General features: G+C 51.3%; 6 protein-coding genes across 6 annotated transcripts; 4 read left to right on the top strand and 2 right to left on the bottom strand.

The window, feature by feature from the left end:
* Positions 1–1,607: 1,607 nt before the first annotated feature.
* On the bottom strand, positions 1,608–1,879 carry PtrM4_090460 (uncharacterized protein; the record flags this gene model as incomplete). Its single annotated transcript, XM_066106923.1, has 2 exons — positions 1,608–1,614; positions 1,638–1,879. 2 exons carry the CDS (start codon positions 1,877–1,879, stop codon positions 1,608–1,610), a joined length of 249 nt encoding a protein of 82 aa, XP_065962591.1.
* A 1,233-nt stretch (positions 1,880–3,112) lies between these two features.
* PtrM4_090450 (PaaJ, Acetyl-CoA acetyltransferase) lies at positions 3,113–4,537 on the top strand (the record flags this gene model as incomplete). Its single annotated transcript, XM_001934506.2, has 2 exons — positions 3,113–3,603; positions 3,655–4,537. The coding sequence occupies 2 exons, from the start codon at positions 3,113–3,115 to the stop codon at positions 4,535–4,537; spliced, it is 1,374 nt and encodes a 457-aa protein (XP_001934541.1).
* A 1,922-nt stretch (positions 4,538–6,459) lies between these two features.
* On the top strand, positions 6,460–9,072 carry PtrM4_090440 (putative cell wall anchored protein; the record flags this gene model as incomplete). The annotated part of the gene is made up of 6 exons (XM_066106922.1): positions 6,460–6,643; positions 6,706–7,259; positions 7,312–7,323; positions 7,368–7,495; positions 7,767–8,123; positions 8,178–9,072. 6 exons carry the CDS (start codon positions 6,460–6,462, stop codon positions 9,070–9,072), a joined length of 2,130 nt encoding a protein of 709 aa, XP_065962590.1.
* A 941-nt stretch (positions 9,073–10,013) lies between these two features.
* Positions 10,014–11,129, top strand: PtrM4_090430 (uncharacterized protein; the record flags this gene model as incomplete). The annotated part of the gene is made up of 1 exon (XM_001934509.2): positions 10,014–11,129. The coding sequence occupies one exon, from the start codon at positions 10,014–10,016 to the stop codon at positions 11,127–11,129; it is 1,116 nt and encodes a 371-aa protein (XP_001934544.1).
* A 1,301-nt stretch (positions 11,130–12,430) lies between these two features.
* On the top strand, positions 12,431–13,774 carry PtrM4_090420 (IlvE, Branched-chain amino acid aminotransferase/4-amino-4-deoxychorismate lyase; the record flags this gene model as incomplete). The annotated part of the gene is made up of 1 exon (XM_001934510.1): positions 12,431–13,774. The coding sequence occupies one exon, from the start codon at positions 12,431–12,433 to the stop codon at positions 13,772–13,774; it is 1,344 nt and encodes a 447-aa protein (XP_001934545.1).
* Positions 13,775–14,240: 466 nt separating this feature from the next.
* Positions 14,241–14,860, bottom strand: PtrM4_090410 (BatA domain containing protein; the record flags this gene model as incomplete). Its single annotated transcript, XM_001934511.2, has 2 exons — positions 14,241–14,670; positions 14,778–14,860. The coding sequence occupies 2 exons, from the start codon at positions 14,858–14,860 to the stop codon at positions 14,241–14,243; spliced, it is 513 nt and encodes a 170-aa protein (XP_001934546.1).
* Between the last annotated feature and the right edge of the window lie 2,023 nt (positions 14,861–16,883).

The raw sequence follows: 16,883 nt of genomic DNA, 5'->3' as shown, positions 1-16,883 counted from the left end.
GAATATCTTAGTGCTCATCTGTCTCGCGAGGTAGGTAATTCGTGGCGACCGAACATACCCTCGGAAGGGATCCGAATAAGTTTCTCGCTATTGTCGATCTTTCTCTCGATCAATACATTTCTTGTGGGCATCTCCTTGCACTACGGTCCGTTTATGCCGCGTGCTCGTCTCGAAGCCTGGGCAAGCCTGGGCAAGCCGCGCGTTGTTCTCGTATCCTAGGCAAGCTCCGCGTTCTCCTCAAATCCTGAGTAAGCCGCGCGTTCGTCTTGAATTCTACGCAACCCGCGTCACTGACGCGGTGGCTGGCTTTCGCATGTCTATGACGACCTTTTCGATATGATGCTGCAGCATCTTCGGGGGCGTCGCTTATCGTTTTTCACTCCTTGATGGAGTTGGCGCCTCGCAACTGCGGTAGACTGTGCCATCGGTTGATCGTGATGTTCGACGTACACATTGTGAGATCTGGTGCGACACGTGACTCCAGTGTACGGGAGCTATACCTAGTGTTGTTGAGGTGTAGGACATTGCATAACGGAATAACTGGCATGATTTCGGGCTTGAAGAGGTAAAGGCGTAATCCTACCACTGGCCTGGATGAACATCCAGTTGTTTACCCGTCGCAATCGCATACAAGAGTTCATCTGTCTTTTGGCCTATGCACAGTCGGTCATCCGTTGGTGAAGCAGCAGTATCGAGGTGCAATTACAGCACTCCTTGGACGATCATCTTCCTAAGCTAGGATCGATAGATTGCGAGAAATTGTCTTACTTAGTTCAAGTAGCATTCTGCGTGTTGTACGATGCGGTTCCTTACTTCCTGGGTAAGTGTTCATGGCGCAGAAAGGAAGGCGGCGCACTGCATTCTGCCAAGACACTAACTGGAAGGGGATTACGCCCATAAGCTATCACGAAAAGGGACTAGCTCCTAACAGGGAGCCTTACTGGAAACCACCTTGTCCGTTGGAAAACACTTGCATTCTGCATTTACACCAATACTATACAGCAAGCTCTTTTCTTATGTTACGTAATAGGGGAAACAGTAAGAGCAAACTTGCTTCGAAACCCTCCCGTTTTGTGTTAATGATACCAGAAAATAGATTCGTTCCAGAAGACCTGACTATCTAGTCCGTTTCTTCTAATGCCCACTAATAGTTAACTTAGCTTCTGTAAGGTTTAAGTTGCCTAAGCCGCATTGATTCTACCTTCAAAGGTACCATTTATGCTTCCCGCCAGCTGTTGATGAAACTCTTTTGTTCAAAAATTGCCCACCAGACTGCCATCTTCGATTGTCCCATCACAGAGTAATACGCTTGTAGTTTTCATCCACTCTCTCAACTTTGCCTTGATCATCCCCCGAACTTTGAGAATTGACCTCCAATGTATAAGGCCAAATGTACCGTCCAACATCAACAGGTGTGACACGACAGTCCTTGAGATGGTCCAAGAATGTATCTTTGGTGAAGAGCTCCCCTTCTCTTCCGGTCTTCAGAAAAGTGGTGCAGTAAACTCCCCTTTCCACCGTAGATGACTCCGGGTCGACCCAGGGCGCAAAGACTGCGGATTGCCATTATCGCTTTCACTACATTCGGCGCGAATGGCAAAGAAGGGCTAAGCGCTGATTCTGTGTTAACGACGTACATTGCGAACCGATTGCTGCGTCGGAACCGCATTACATCGGTGATTGTAAGGCTGTCGAGGATCATGACAAGTAGTTCGATGGGTAGGACTGGGAGTGATCCTACTACTCGATCCTGTGGCGCTGGCTCTGTAAGAGCTGAGATGGGTAACATGTGGTCTAGAAGTTTGTCTACGATGAAGTTCTTGAGATCTTCGTGCATATAGGTGATGCTCTCCATGGACACGTCCTGCGGTTCGGTCATGGTGAAGGCTGGAGTTCGATGTGTGGTTGCTAGGAGAATATTCTCAAGTGTAGAAGAAGGTTTGCGGGTGATGGTCGTTCACTTAGGTTGTTGCATGGAGAAGAAGAACATGTTAGTGTACGACTCACATTACAATCATGGAACTATAGATAAGCGATATCGGTCCTGGGCGGCTGAGTTAGGTAGCGAAGGCCTGTACCAGGAGTTGACGATGATCGTCGCTCAACTAGATCTTCTTGAAGAACAGATGTTTGCGCAATACAAATGTTGTCTTGATGTCATATTGTATATTGTGCAACTGCGCTAAAGACATGCTGTTGGGATCGCATCTTCCTCGGTTGCATGCCAACATACCTATTTCTTCCCATGCACCATGATGCCGCTGATGGCGAGGAGGAGATGTGAAGTAAGGTAAGAGTGGAAAAGCTCGGTAGGGCTCTCATCAAAATCATGTACAGTAATCAATGTTCGTCTGTTTGGTCCGCCACGGATTGGAGAAAATGTGTTGCGAATCCCGCCAATCTTCATTCATCACATTGTTTTACATTATCGAGCCCCCCTGTTCGGGGTGCAGGAGTAAAACATACCAATGCTACTGCTAGCATCTTCTTTTGCAATCGTGAAACGCGATTGGGATTTATATGTGACTAGTCGGCAACATGGGCCCATACGTACGTATCTCGGGAACGACGGGCGCGTCGCCACTGGTATGCTGGCTAACTAAGTCCCACGCGTCGATTGGAAGCCTCGGCTTGTTCACGGTCAACTTCAACGACCCTACTACCAGGCTTTAGTCTTGTTAGAATCCGTCGTTCGACTCTGACACTCTTTCTTGAAGAAGATGTTTTTTTCGTACAATACGAAGCACGAACATGATATTTCGATCACTGACAGCAGATCCTCATGGTCGACTCCCAATCTTTCAGAAGCATGTGCGCTCGTTGGCAAGGCTGCATGCTTCCCCAATCGGAAATGGTCTGCCGCCTTTCCGAAAAGGAAATAACCTCGGCCCCAGCCGTGATGCGAAGCGGAGACTCGGGAGGTCGACGTGATGAATCGCGTCTCCCCGCAATTGAGGTTGGCATATGTACTTGTCAATGGCTCCTAATGTGCGCTTGAGACGCTACAATTGATATCTCCATCCCTCGTCCACTTTGCTACTCGAGCTCCCTCCATACCTACCAACCCAACCCTTGCCACATCACCACGGACATACATACCACAACAGCCACCATGGTCGGCCAGAAGCAGCCCGTCTACGTGCTCGGCGTGGGCATGACCAAGTTCATCAAGCCTCGCGGCAAAGTTGACTACCCCGAGCTTGGTTTTGAGGCTGGCGTGAAAGCCATGCTTGACGCGCACATCAACTACGACGAAGTCGACCAAGGCGTCGCATGCTACTGCTACGGAGATTCGACATGCGGCCAGCGCGTCTTCTACCAATTTGGTATGACTGGAATCCCGGTATACAATGTCAACAACAACTGCTCGACGGGATCGACAGGTCTGTTCATGGGGCGGAACATGATTGCACATGGAGCTGCCGACTGTGTGCTGGTTGTTGGTTTTGAGAAGATGTTCCCAGGAAGTCTACAGTCCTTCTTCCAGGACAGGGCGAACCCCACAGGTACAACAAGTCTGTTGATGAAGGAAACCCGGGGAATCACAAAGGCACCGGGTGCTGCGCAAATGTTTGGCAACGCTGGACGTGAACACATGGAGAAGTAAGCATAGCTCTTCCGTCTTCGATGTACACCATCTAACACTCAAAACAGATACGGCTCTGAACTCAAGGACTTTGCCGAAATCGGTCGCGTCAACCACGCTCACTCCAAGAACAACCCATACTCTCAATTCCAAGACGAGTACACCCTAGACCAAGTCATGAACTCAACCATGATCCACGAGCCTCTCACCAAGCTTCAATGCTGCCCTACCTCGGACGGCGCTGCTGCCACAGTCCTCGTCTCACAAGCTTTCCTTGACAAGCGTCCCGAGCTCAAGGAACAAGCCATCCTGATTGCCGGACAAGCACTACAAACCGACACGCCATCGTTGTTCAACCGCAGTGCAATTGAGCTTGTAGGATACAGCATGAGCGAGCTAGCCGCTAAGAATGCGCTCGCAGAAGCAAAGGTATCGCCAGACGACGTAAAGGTCTGCGAACTACACGACTGCTTCTCGGCCAACGAAATGGTCACAATCGAAGCCCTCGGCCTCGCACCAAAGGGAAAAGCTCACGAGCTCATCCGCAAGGGCGGCATCACATACGGCGGCAAAGTCGTCATCAACCCCTCTGGCGGTTTGATCTCCAAGGGCCACCCTCTCGGTGCCACTGGTCTAGCTCAATGCGCAGAACTCGTATGGCACATGCGTGGCTGGGCCAACAACCGCTCCGTCAAAGATACAAAGGTCGCTCTTCAGCACAACTTGGGTCTTGGTGGTGCTGTCGTTGTCACAGTGTACAAGAGGGCTGATGGAAGCGCTGCTACTGATAAGACAGATGAGCAGATTGCCAAAATCACTGGTTTGGGATATAACCCTGCGACCGTTGCGAAGGGGTTCACAAAGGAACAGATTGATGCTGTCAGGAGTAAGAAGGCGAGGAGTGAGTGGGCGTTGCAGGATACCCAGCAGAAGGTTGAATCGAGGTTTTAGATGATGTATGTAGTTTATGAATGAGATCAAATAGGACCGTTGTGTCAGAACCCCGCCCATGATGGACCAGGATGCGTCATCATAGCACCTGGGGATCATGAAATACCTGACAGTGTAGATAAGCACCTAATAGGCGTGTCTGACGACTCAAGTGGCCGTTGTATACTAGTATGTCAAGTATTTTATGCTACCCGGGTGATAAGGTATTCAGTATACGAATGCGCTACCATGACTTAGTAGCGATTCGTCTAATGAAGCCTCCCTCGCATCCACTCCATTTGAAGATTCCGCGGGTTTATGTATGAGAGACTAAATATAGAACTAAACAGATCGAACCACTCTCCGCCATATGCGAAATGCAGTAAAAACGTGCCTTTTTAGTATAGTTAGTAGTTGTCATACGATCAGATAGATATCATACACTTACCAATCTTTGTTGCCCTTTTTCTAGAATCACTAAGACATGGTAGCCTACATACTTGGCACTGGGAGGTACTGTATAGGAGGCTGTAGTTGTGGGCATTGGCCCAGAGGAAAGAAGCCTCGGTAATGTATGGTTCACAAATCATGTCATATGTAAAGGCATAAAACAAGATCAGTTTTCATCACACTAGCCTCGTTCGCAGGCAAGATGCAGGAACAGAATCTATGTTCCACTCCACACGATGACAATGGAGATGCTGGTGCGGTGGTGTCGCAGCGTAGCAAGCGCCGACGGGAACGGGAACCTTTGGAACCGCAGCTAGCGGTTTAGCGCGCCAAGGCTGACTTTCGTGTCATTGAAATTTCTCCTCGACGCTTCTTCTTCTTTTCTTCACATATTGTCTACGGTCTCCAATAACCCTAAGGTCCTTCCTATACAGAGTGGATTCGCCTTTTCCAGAGCAGACCCAGAAAAATGCACAGCCGTTCTAATCCTGCAGCTCGTCCACGTCGACTCCGGTCGGTTTTGGAGCTGCGGGTTCGCTTTAGGCCTACATACTTTGGCGCTGCCTTGATCTGATGAGGGTTCCAAGTCAGATGATCCAAATTTACAACTGTTGAAAGATGGGCATCTCACAGTAGGCATTTTAGCCGGAATTCCGCATGTCGTGGCGTTGTCGCAATATGCGCCTTCGCCACCGGTATCAGCCAGCTGCCAAGACTATTACCCGCAACATGCATGGCACTGCATGAGGCGGACAAATGGCACCAATGGCTAGGACGCCTACTGCAGCCTCTAGTCGTGCGAATCTAGACTGTTGGGGTTAATGGTGGAATAACGCAGAATGAGCAGCTGAAGGATCCCCGCAACTCATGCCGTGTGTCACTCCACAAAAAGGAAGAAGCGCACGCCTAGCTTCGAGTGCACGACAGCAGCTGAGGAGAAACCGTTGATTGAATGAGCCAGGCACTTCCTGTCACTGGCCCTGGATTCTTCATTTCTCACTTGCGCTACCCGTCTGATTCGATCCGTCGCATAGCACAGACAATAACCGGCGCAGTAGGCCCCCAACTTGGCGGGCTGACTTCGTGTTCTCGCGTCCTCTCGATTAGTCCAATATTTCGCTTGGTTAGACGCCTCTGTCGGGCCTGAAGATCACCCGGGTATCCAGGCCATGACTTCATTGGTGATTGCATCTCACAGCCCACCGCATGGCTGAAAACTACGGTCGCCCAGCAGGATTACGGCGCAGTGAGATCGGTAATTCGGGGTGCATCACCCAAACTAAGTGCACTGCCATCTGACGACCTCAGAGCTGCCACCTACACGTTCGCTGTCTTCTCTGAAGGATCCTCTTAGCCTTGTGCATACCCACTCCAACGTCCGCGGCCCGCCGCCTCCTGCCACCTCTTCCTGTCTCTCTTGCTTTTAGTACACGGCATCCCCGCACTTTGACCGCCTCACGTGTTTAGTCTCCGGAGCGTCATGAATGCATATCATGGCCTACCTTCTCAAGGGCGTACTTATTGTGCTTAGCCTTATCACTTTGTCCCTCTCGCAGCAGGATGACCCCGTTAGTGGGTTTTGTCGTCGATGGGGCCATACGACAGCGCAGGTTGGTTCGAGGTTATATGTAGATGGCGGCATGGTAGGGTCGGTTCCTTTCGCGTCGAATCGCACAAGTATGTGGAGCTCAGAACAAGACTACATGTTCATTACTAGACAGTCTAACCTCGTCTTCTAGACCCATGGCTTCTGTACAGTGACCTGAACACGTCGACCGTTGACGCTGGGATGCCGATGCAATATGCAAACCTATCAAAACCTGGAAACATACCAAGCGTCTCAGGCGGCTACACTTGGTCTGACAATACAAACCAGTGCTTCTACCAGTTTGGCGGAGAGTACCCCGACGGCGTTACACCTGCAGATTACAGTATGTGGACTTACGACGTGATCCTTAACACGTGGAACAGCACCAAAACGACTGGCGACAAACAGTTTGAACGGGTCTCGTTTGGTGCTGGCACGCATGTTGAGCAACGTGGACTAGGCTTTTACTATGGCGGCTGGATCAGCAACAAAACGACCCTGGGCTGGAAAGGACCACCAATGGCTACAAATGGACTGGTTCAGTTCGACATGTCCACAGGCGAACTGCAAAATATGACCGGACCAGATGATAGTAATACTGGCAGAGCCGAGGGACAATTACTATTTCTGCCAGTGTCGGATAGCGGCATACTCATCTACTTTGGTGGCATCGAAGATCCGTATCACAATGGCAGCTACAATGCAGTAAGTTTGGGTCGCATTATTGATACAGACCGTGTATTGACATTTTATCTAGGCAAACATGAGTGTATGTTACACAGGCCGCGTAACATACATAGCTAACAGGCGCAGATCATCCACATCTACGACATGGCATCATCGAAATGGTACAGACAGACTGCTTCCGGTAGTGTACCTGCAGCACGACGACAGTTTTGTGCGGACGTCACCTGGCCAAATGACCAATCGTCTTTTAACGTGTAAGTTGGTTTACCTGCACATTTTTATTAGAAGCACCAAAGGGTATACCGAAGTTACTTCACAGAGTCAAGGGTGTCATCGGTGTCAAGGAACTCTGGCCGATTGTGATACCACCTTGTAGTTCCGTTGATCAGAGACGATGGAAGTGGGAAGATGACAATCATGTGAGAAGACACTCACAGATGGATTTCCTTAAGCCGTAGTGTCAGCTGCATCAGTATCGTAGATGAATGGGGTCTATCACGAATGAGAAATGCTGACATCTCACAGCTATCTATATGGCGGGTACGGCGCTAGTGCATCAGAAGCTCCTGGATTCGACGATGTCTACATCCTTTCGATACCGTCCTTTACATGGATCAAAGTATTTCCTCTTGATGGTAGCGACTCCACGCCGTCTCAAGTTGGCCACGGTGGCTGTAGCGCGAACGTCATCAACCGCGCTCAGATGCTAATCATAGGTGGTTGGTTCCCTCTGTACGACAAGTGTGATGCGCCGGCGGGTCAAGGCCAGCATAATATGGTTCTTGGATACAACGGGGGAGAGGGGAAACTGTGGGACAAATTCGATCCAAAGCTCGACGACTACGTTGTTCCCTCGCCCATTATTTCCGCAATTGGTGGAGGGTATGCTTTTTATTCCGCCCACGTAAGCAGAACGACTGAAGCTGACTAGAGCAGGCCAACTGGAGGCGCAACCAAGACCGCTCCTGCATCATGGGGCCATGTCGATCTAGCAACCTATTTTACTCTGAAGCCTAGTTTTACAGCTAGAGCAGCTACTCGCTCTCTCCCTTCGGCAACGACAAGTCCATCACCAAAACCTTCAAAAAAGACGAACGTGGGGGCTATCGCTGGAGGCGTTGTGGGAGGTCTTGCGGTTTTGATTATAATCCTCTGCCTGATACTATTCTGTCTACATCGACGCAAGAATGCTTTGAAGGAGAAGCAAGCACAGGCCGATGAACCACCACCGCCGCCGCCACCAGCTGAGCTTGCGACTACAGTTCCGCATGAAATGCCTGCCACGACAGATGCTAGCAAGTACGTTTCCATTCACGACCAAGCGGACGCTATCGCCCTTGCACACTACCCGGGCCATACTCAACACTCACACTCCTTCAGCCACGAGTACAACTCGTCCTACCCCGCTCAAGGTCCTCCGTCGTACGGAAACGCACCGCCTTACACATCACCTGTCGTCGAAGCAGGACACAATTCGCACTCGCCTCATGCAGAGATGTACTCTCCAGACGAACATGCCATGCATAACTCGCCCCCAGCTGGTTGGAGTCCACAGATGCACTACGCACAATCAGGGACAGGCACCGAGGGCCAGTATTCGTACCCAACTCCCGTTACACCGCGACATTCCCCGAACGATTCTATACAACAGCAAGTTCCAATATACTACCCACGACCTACCGATCCTTCGACGCCCCCATTACACACCCCACGCTCGTTCTCCGACGAAACGAGATACCCGTTACATGGGTCTCCAGGAAGGGATAATAGGCGTGTAAATGATGACAGGCGGCCAATTCATGGCAGATTTGTGGAAGAGGATCATATGTGAAGAAGTGAGGGATTCCGAGGCGACACACAGGCTCGGATAATCTGCAATTTGCAGTATATAGCCATGATGGGGTTTTGATGGCAAGGCTGGTGTTCTGGAGTCGAAACATTCATGTCATTCTTTGCGTATCGCGTATGAGTACATACCTTAACTCAGAATCCATTCACATAACGCGCGTACGCTAGCAATTTGGGATACGCCACCGTCGCAGGCCAGGTTCTCTCTGGAAAAAAATCTGCCATGGCCCACAAATCCTTGTCCATGGAGTTTTTGACAAGCTCGTCCCAAGCACACGCATCAAGGGTCTTTTCCTTTTGTGCCATGTGAAAGAGGTCCAGCGCGGCGAACAACTTGGTAGTTTTGGGATCGGATTATGACGGTTTCGGAGGTCGAGACGCTCTTTCTGCGGTCTCGATGACTTGTTTTTCGTGGCTGGGCTTATGGGCAGCCGTTTTCTTTGCGGAAGTTTTGGGATTTGGTCAGAAGGAAGGTAGTATTGGAACGGAATGTAGATAGATGATGGGCCAGCCTGATCTATACCGCGATATACGTTCACACTAATTCAATCTGAACATATCATGTTTGCTAGCTAGCGGAGCGACTGTATTGCCATGTAACTATATTGTATGTGTTGGTGGAACGGCCTCTCCAAGTCAAGCATCAACACAATAGTGATGCAAGAATTTTCAATCTTAGACTTAGTGGGAATATCATTGAGATGGTCATGTGGAAGAGACTGTCGAAGCTGCATGTGGGAAGCGACTTGAAAGAAACATTCAATGTATGTTAGCGCGTTCGCTGACACGTGCATTCGTGCATTGTTCCTGAGACGCTCACACGTCACCCACAACTTTCGCCAATGCGAGCACAGATCTTTCCACCACGCTCTTTGTCCAAACTTTGTCCAAATCCAGACTCCTCATGATAGCGCGGCGCCCATCATGTTCAACCTGCGCTCTATTGTTCTCCTCGTAATCTCCTACGTCGTAATTCCGCGCCTCACATTCCTGCCCTCAGACGTGCACTCAATCCTCATCCTCTTCGGTCCTTTCCTCATACCCCGCGTCTTTGACTGGGTAAATGTCATGCGCGCCACTTCAATAAACGCGCCGATTCGACCGATACCGACAAGAGTCCAGTATGCACTCAACATACTGTTTGTGAGCGCCGTCGTGTGCCTCACCCTCTCGCTTTCGCGCTTTGCGCCCGACAACATCTTCCTCAAGACTCAAAGCGATATTCGGACGGAAACGAGCGTTCTATTCGCACGACTGAAACACCTGCGACCACTTACCGACGAGGATAATGCGCTGCGGGAGAAGTTCAGCAGTGGAGTGCGCAATAGACTGCTTTATCTCGCATACGGCCCGGACTCGCTACTCAACTGCATATGGTGTATGACCCACCAGCAAGACTATTTCCTATACTCTCTACCAAAGATGGTAACACCGCACATCTTCCACCTAGCCGTCCTTGGTCTCGCTACATCTTCGCTGATCGGAAGCGAAGGCTCACGCTTTCGCACGCACGCCACAATCGCAGGGTCGCTATTAATGGTGGCGGAAGTATGGCACATGGCTACATACGACATAAAGCTGAACAAGCAAGCCACGATGTTCCAGGACCTCGACTCAGCACATTGGCGTGTCCGCTTCTTGCGATACATCACCTTTGCGATAGTAGATACGGGCCTGGGGTTTGTGCTGTGGGCTACAAGCACAAACCGCTGGCTCGCACAGCCCATTTCCATCGCCGAGCGAATCGAGATGACGAGCCGGACAGCGGAGGAGGCACACAATAAAATGAGCGCTTTAGCTCTGCTCACAAACTCTGTGAACCGCGATGCCGCACTGAGGGGGGTAAAAGAGGGATACTGGAGGACAGAAGGGCAAGTTACAGCGGAACTGGTGCAGGATGAAATGGTCACGGAGAAGATCAATGCCGCGATTAGCAAGCTTGACTTCAGTGCGCTAGAAGGGCAGGTTGGCCAGGTCGCTGATGGCATTTTAAAGGGCATTGATAGCTTGCGAGTTGGTCAGATGGACCAGGCATCGTGATGCCCGGCGTTTTGGCTTCACCGGACACTCATGGTGTTACTTTGAAATCAAGGGTACCGGATAGAGGTGGGCGAACGGGCTATATACGGACATTTTAGAGTAGAAACAAATGGATGCAACCAGTGGAGCCTCGGTACATAGCGCCCGTTTGGCAATCTCGATGGGTCTTGCCGCTCAAGAATTTGACATGTGTTTATTCCCTGATCTGTGCAGGTCATACAGAGCACTTGACAGAGTTTTTTCCCTACGGTCAAGTTTCCCATTGCTTGAACCGCTGCTTGCCGAGGTGCATCCAATTTGCGATACCTGGGTTTTTCGACTGGCAACCAGGTGAGTAGAGACGATAGTCCGATATCGCTGATATTATCTACAAGCATGCATACAAATGCTCGTATTACTCGATGCGCCATCAGGACCGACAACGCGCCGACGAGGTAGATGACTGTCTCTTCATCTATCGGGAGCCTGGCCGGATACTAGCGGCAGGTATGGGGCGGGGTGACTGGATACCGCAGGCTCGGCACACGCCTCGCGCCCTACCGCTACCTAAAACCTTCAGGTACGCTAGCAAACACCACCCCGGTCCGACGGCTTCTCCAAGACGCGTCTTCCGTCATAACCATCATGGGCGATGGCGACACGTGTGCATACATCACATTGGAGCAGATGAGGTTTGCGTGCAATAAAGAGCGAGCAATTGACGGTAATTGGGGTCCAAGACGTCAAACATGGGTCCTTTGTGGTCCCTGGGTGGGCCGTAAGCCTGTCTCTTTATCCCTCGTCTGTAAGGGAAAACGACACTAGATTGCCGTAGTAGTCCGTGGGAAGGGCTGGGCGGGACAATTCCTGCAGTGATAGGGTGGGTAGTAGGTCTGTTTCCCGTGCGTGTGATGAGGAGATGTGACTCGCGACTGATTTTTTTTTTCGGGGACTTTGTATAAGAACCTGGCTCAGGTACCTTGGTTGTGTCTTACCTCGTTGACCGTCCCCTTTATAAGCCCCGATGTCGGCATACACACGGTGTGTCGCCTAATAAGGCCCAATGTACCGCCTCGATCCTACTTCGGCCCAACTCGGACCCAACGCTATGTATACCTTCGTAGCCCCCACATTCGTAGAATCATCATACACCAGAATACCAATACACAAGATTACCTTAGCTACTGTTATTCACCGTACGATCGTACAAGGCCTTCCAACACCCGATATCACGTCATACTTACTGTCCTCATATTTTCCGTCGAGCTCATTTACCATAAAAGCAGGCCTTCGTCCAACGTTACTCCACTCATTCACCAAAAATGGCTCCCATCGCAGTCACACCTCCCAACCACAACGAGACCGTCACCAATCTCACACAAGCCGGCATCAAATCGGCGCTCCTCAAGAATGCGCCTGAGCAAGTAAACTCGGCCTCCCTCACAACCTCCACCACAGCTACACCGCCAAATGAGCTTCAAGTCCAGCAAAAGGAAATCGTCGATGCGCCTCTCGCAAGTCTCGATGCCTCAAAAGTCACATGCACCTACACCACCACACCCCGCACCGTCCCCGCGGTAGGCTCAGCGGAAATGGCGAGCCAAAAGGTGTGCACCGACCACATGGTTCAAGCCAAGTGGACCGTCGAGTCTGGCTGGGAAGCACCAACAGTACAGCCCTACGGCCCCATTTCTCTTGCACCTACAGCATCATGCCTACACTACGCAACCGAGTGCTTCGAAGGCATGAAGCTCTACCGCGGCTACGACGGCAAACTGCGCCTCTTCCGACCGGACCTCAACTGCCGCCGCATGCTCATGTCCACGAACCGCATCGCGCTGCCCGCCTTTGACCCCGAGGAACTTCTCAAGCTCATCGTCAAGCTGTGTGCTACCGATGGAAAGAAGTGGCTGCCCAAGGACCGACCAGGCCAGTTCTTGTACATTCGTCCTACAATGATTGCCTCGGACCCTGCTCTTGGTGTTGAGCGACCAAAGGAGGCGCTGCTGTTCGTCATCCTGTGCTGCTTTGCGCCCATGGGCGACATGAGCGGTGGTATCAAACTCCTCGCTTCTCAGGACGACATGTGCCGTGCCTGGCCTGGCGGTTTCGGTTATGCTAAGGTCGGTGCCAACTATGGCCCCTCGCTTGTTGCTCAGGGCGAGGCGAGAAAGAGGGGTTACCACCAAATCCTTTGGCTGTTCGGCGATGACTGCACAATCACTGAGGCGGGCGCCAGCAACTTCTTCGTCGTGTGGAAGACCAAGGAGGGCAGGCTTCAGCTCATCACTGCGGATCTGAACGAGCGTATCGTCCTGGACGGTGTTACGCGTCGCTCCATCCTCGAGCTTGCACGCGAGCGCCTCGTCTCTTCTGCGCCATCGGACCTTGAGACACTCGAAGTTGTAGAGCGCAAGTTCAACGTCTTTGAGATTGAGGAGGCAGCCAAGGAGGACCGTTTGGTCGAGGCTTTCGCCGCAGGTACGGCTTGGTTCGTTGCACCCATCAGCCAGATCCACTTCCGCGGCAAGGACATTGAGGTTCCCATGGTCAAGGGCGATTCTGGCGCGTATGCCAGCTTTTTCAAGAACTCGCTCAAGGGTATCATGTGGGGCAGTGACGGCATGGAGAGCCACGCGTGGGGCCGTGTTGTTGACGAGGAGTAGGTGGTTATGACCAGAGAAAAGGATGAAGTATAGTTACATGATGCATGGCACGGCGTTGTGGGGTCCCCTTTATTGTTTCTCAACCGCAAAAGCGAGGAGCGGTGCATATGATTCCACCTATGGGTAGACATGGTATTTAGTCTGGCATATTTTGCAATTACAACATTTCACAATCAAGCAGAGGACATGTTATTGCTGATGTGACGTCAAACACAAGCTGTGGAATCACTTTATATTCCAGATACGCAGGGGCAAGACGTTGATGGCACCTGGTCGCACCGAAACCCCCGAGCAAAGACACAATCCACACACCATTCAGCGAATCGAAGCAATCGCGTTTCGTTGACCTCATCAATCCAGAACAAAACACCATGCATCACAGCAGAAAGAAGACGTGGTTTGCAAACCCCATTAGATATTATCTCATCACACAACTACCACACTTACACCCACACAATCCCCGCATCTACAAGAGTCCGGCAACAACGGCAACAATCGCCGCACCAGCCTTGACACCATTTACAGCCGCAGCTCCCGCAAAGCTCGTAGCCGTAGGCTTTGCCTCCTCACCGTCTGTCGCAGTTCCCGTAGTCTTTCCACCGGACGACGAAGATCCCGTAGGCGATGAAGTCGAGGCAGGACTAGCATGGCTCTGGGTAGCCGCGACACTAGCAACTGATGCCATGGAAGAAGAGGCTGCCGCGCGCAGGGGCTCAGCAGCGCCGCAGTAAGAGGTAACGGTGTTTTCTACGGGCGAGCGCTCGTTGCTGTTGGGGCAATTGTTGTAGCAGACGAGCACGTCGCGGTAGACGTCGCAGAGGCAGATGAAGTCGTTTCCCTTCTTTTGGCAGGCTTCGATGCGGGCTTGGTAGCCGGACACGCATGTGTCTACGATGCTGGAGTGGAAGTTAGTTTTTGTTGTTGTTGTTGTTGTTGTTGTTTCAGATAAGATGGGTTAAGGGGGGGTTGAAGGGAGCGAGGGAGGTTGGGGAGAGAAACATACTTCTGAGCATCGCACTTTTGCTGCGCAGCAACGAGGCTGGCGGTCGCGGAGAGGACGATGGCAAGGGCGGTCGAGGTACGCATCTTGGATGATGTAGCTGAGAGTCGAAGGCGGAGGATGAAGAGATGTACGCGACTTGTGGTGTGTGTGTATTAAAAGTAGTAGATAATGTAGATGATGGCGAACAAAACCCAGAAGCGAGTGATGGGTTAGCGACACAAGAGGAATGCAAGGTGAACAAGAGAAAAGAGAGAGGAAGCACAGAAAGCACAGGAAGATATAAACCGTAAACACACGCCAACCAGTCAGTCCAAGCCCAGCCGGCTCCCGAACACATCCCTACCTAGTCCTTAGCCTCCCCTTTCCCCGGAATCAATCAATCCCTCCTAAGCCCAAAAACCCATTTCGCCAGCTGCAAAAACGAGCTTTTCAGAGGCTCTGCACCGCAGCCCAGTGCACGCACCCATGCAACACTGCACTTAATACGCCCTAGCTGCGTTACAGGCAACGCTATTACCTTCCGATACAGCAGAACTAGTCTCTATCCCACCTAGCGTGTAATGCTTGGCCGGGTGGTCGCTGCCTCCACTGCTGCTACTCTGCTTCTCTGCTCCGTCCCTCTCCCTAAAATTAGTCGACTGATCCATGGTTCTCAATGCGCTAGCAACTGGACGTTGCGGCTTCGCTTTGCTTTTGCCTCCTCTTTTCTCGCCATGGGCAATCGCCACTGGTGTCCAGGAATAACGTCTGTGATCCACACACACGCACGTATACACAGCTGATGGTCATCGATCGAAATATGTCTGGGCACACGCACGCGCGCAAGGCTGTGTCTTATGTGGTGACATGAGCAAACGTCCGTTCCCCCCCCCCCATACTAAACAGAGCAAAAGCAAACGCAAAGCGGAATAGCTACAAGATATTTCCGCCACCCGAGCGACCCCCCCCCCAGCAAGCGAGTCATGCCAATAATTGGCCGCTGCATCTCCCATCTCGCTAAGTGAGAAAAAGGCGGCTAATACCTCCTCACACCCTTGCGTCCATCATGTGAGCCTCCAACAGCGGCGCGCTGCTTGCTAAAACGGACAAGTATGCCAAGCGCGCCCCCAAGCCTCGGAAATGCGCCCGTTTATGAATGAAGACTGACTGTTCGATATATGGTATGGTATATGTCCACATCTCCTGATCACATCGATAGCTGTACTTGCAGTACTGGTCGGTATAGTAAGAGGGTGCTATATGCTTTTCTTATCATCATGCCCACTTACTTACAGCTCAACATCACCTCCCCATCTCCACTCGCAAAGCTCGTCTTCGCCTTCTGAAACACGTGCACTTTCCTACCGGTATACCTTACTTTCTCACGTTTCTAATGAGCACTCATGTTGATCTGACGGGCGGACGGACTGGGCGGGAGACGAGGCTGTGGCGCACGGAGCTTGAGGGTAATTGGGCACGGGCACTCGGTCTTGTCTCCTTCAAATCTCGCTTTTCAAATCTCACTTTCGGGGGGTGGAATGGCGGCAGAAGGTGTGGCTGCATAGCATGGCATGGGCTGACTGGACTGACACATGGCGGAAAAGCGACGTTTTGGCACAAAATGTACGCATGGGCAAGGGTAAGGGTGAGAAAACGGGGCTGTTGTGAATGTATAACGTTTCCCCGCTTTGCGCCATGAAAGCCTATCATTTTGAACCGACCAGCATCAGCTCTGGTTCCTTGCACCAGTTTTACCCGTGAACGATTGCGTACCGTCGTTCCCCCATAGTTCCCTTCCTCCCAGTCCGGAGTCTGGGGTTAACCATCGTTCTCTCTCTCTCTCTCTCTCTCTTCCTGACACATGCACCGCACCAAGTCATCATCACATCAATCACGAAAAAGGCCATTGCATACCGTGTCATCTTTAATTGAATGACTGTGACTGACCCAAGCGCTTTCCCCCAAAGCAATAAAAAGCGCACAAAATCCTACTTTATTCTTTCTCTTTCACAACCCCTATAACGCCCGGATACTCTTTGCAGCAGCAGCAAAGCAAAACACTGCAAACAATGCGATATAATAATCCCCCCTTCTTTGCGTAGTACAATAGGCGCGCGAACCAGGCTA

This window comes from Pyrenophora tritici-repentis, chromosome 4 (genome assembly GCF_003171515.1).
Source record: "Pyrenophora tritici-repentis strain M4 chromosome 4, whole genome shotgun sequence".
Classification (NCBI taxonomy): Eukaryota; Fungi; Ascomycota; class Dothideomycetes; order Pleosporales; family Pleosporaceae; genus Pyrenophora; species Pyrenophora tritici-repentis.
This window is presented reverse-complemented; position numbering and strand designations above follow the sequence as displayed.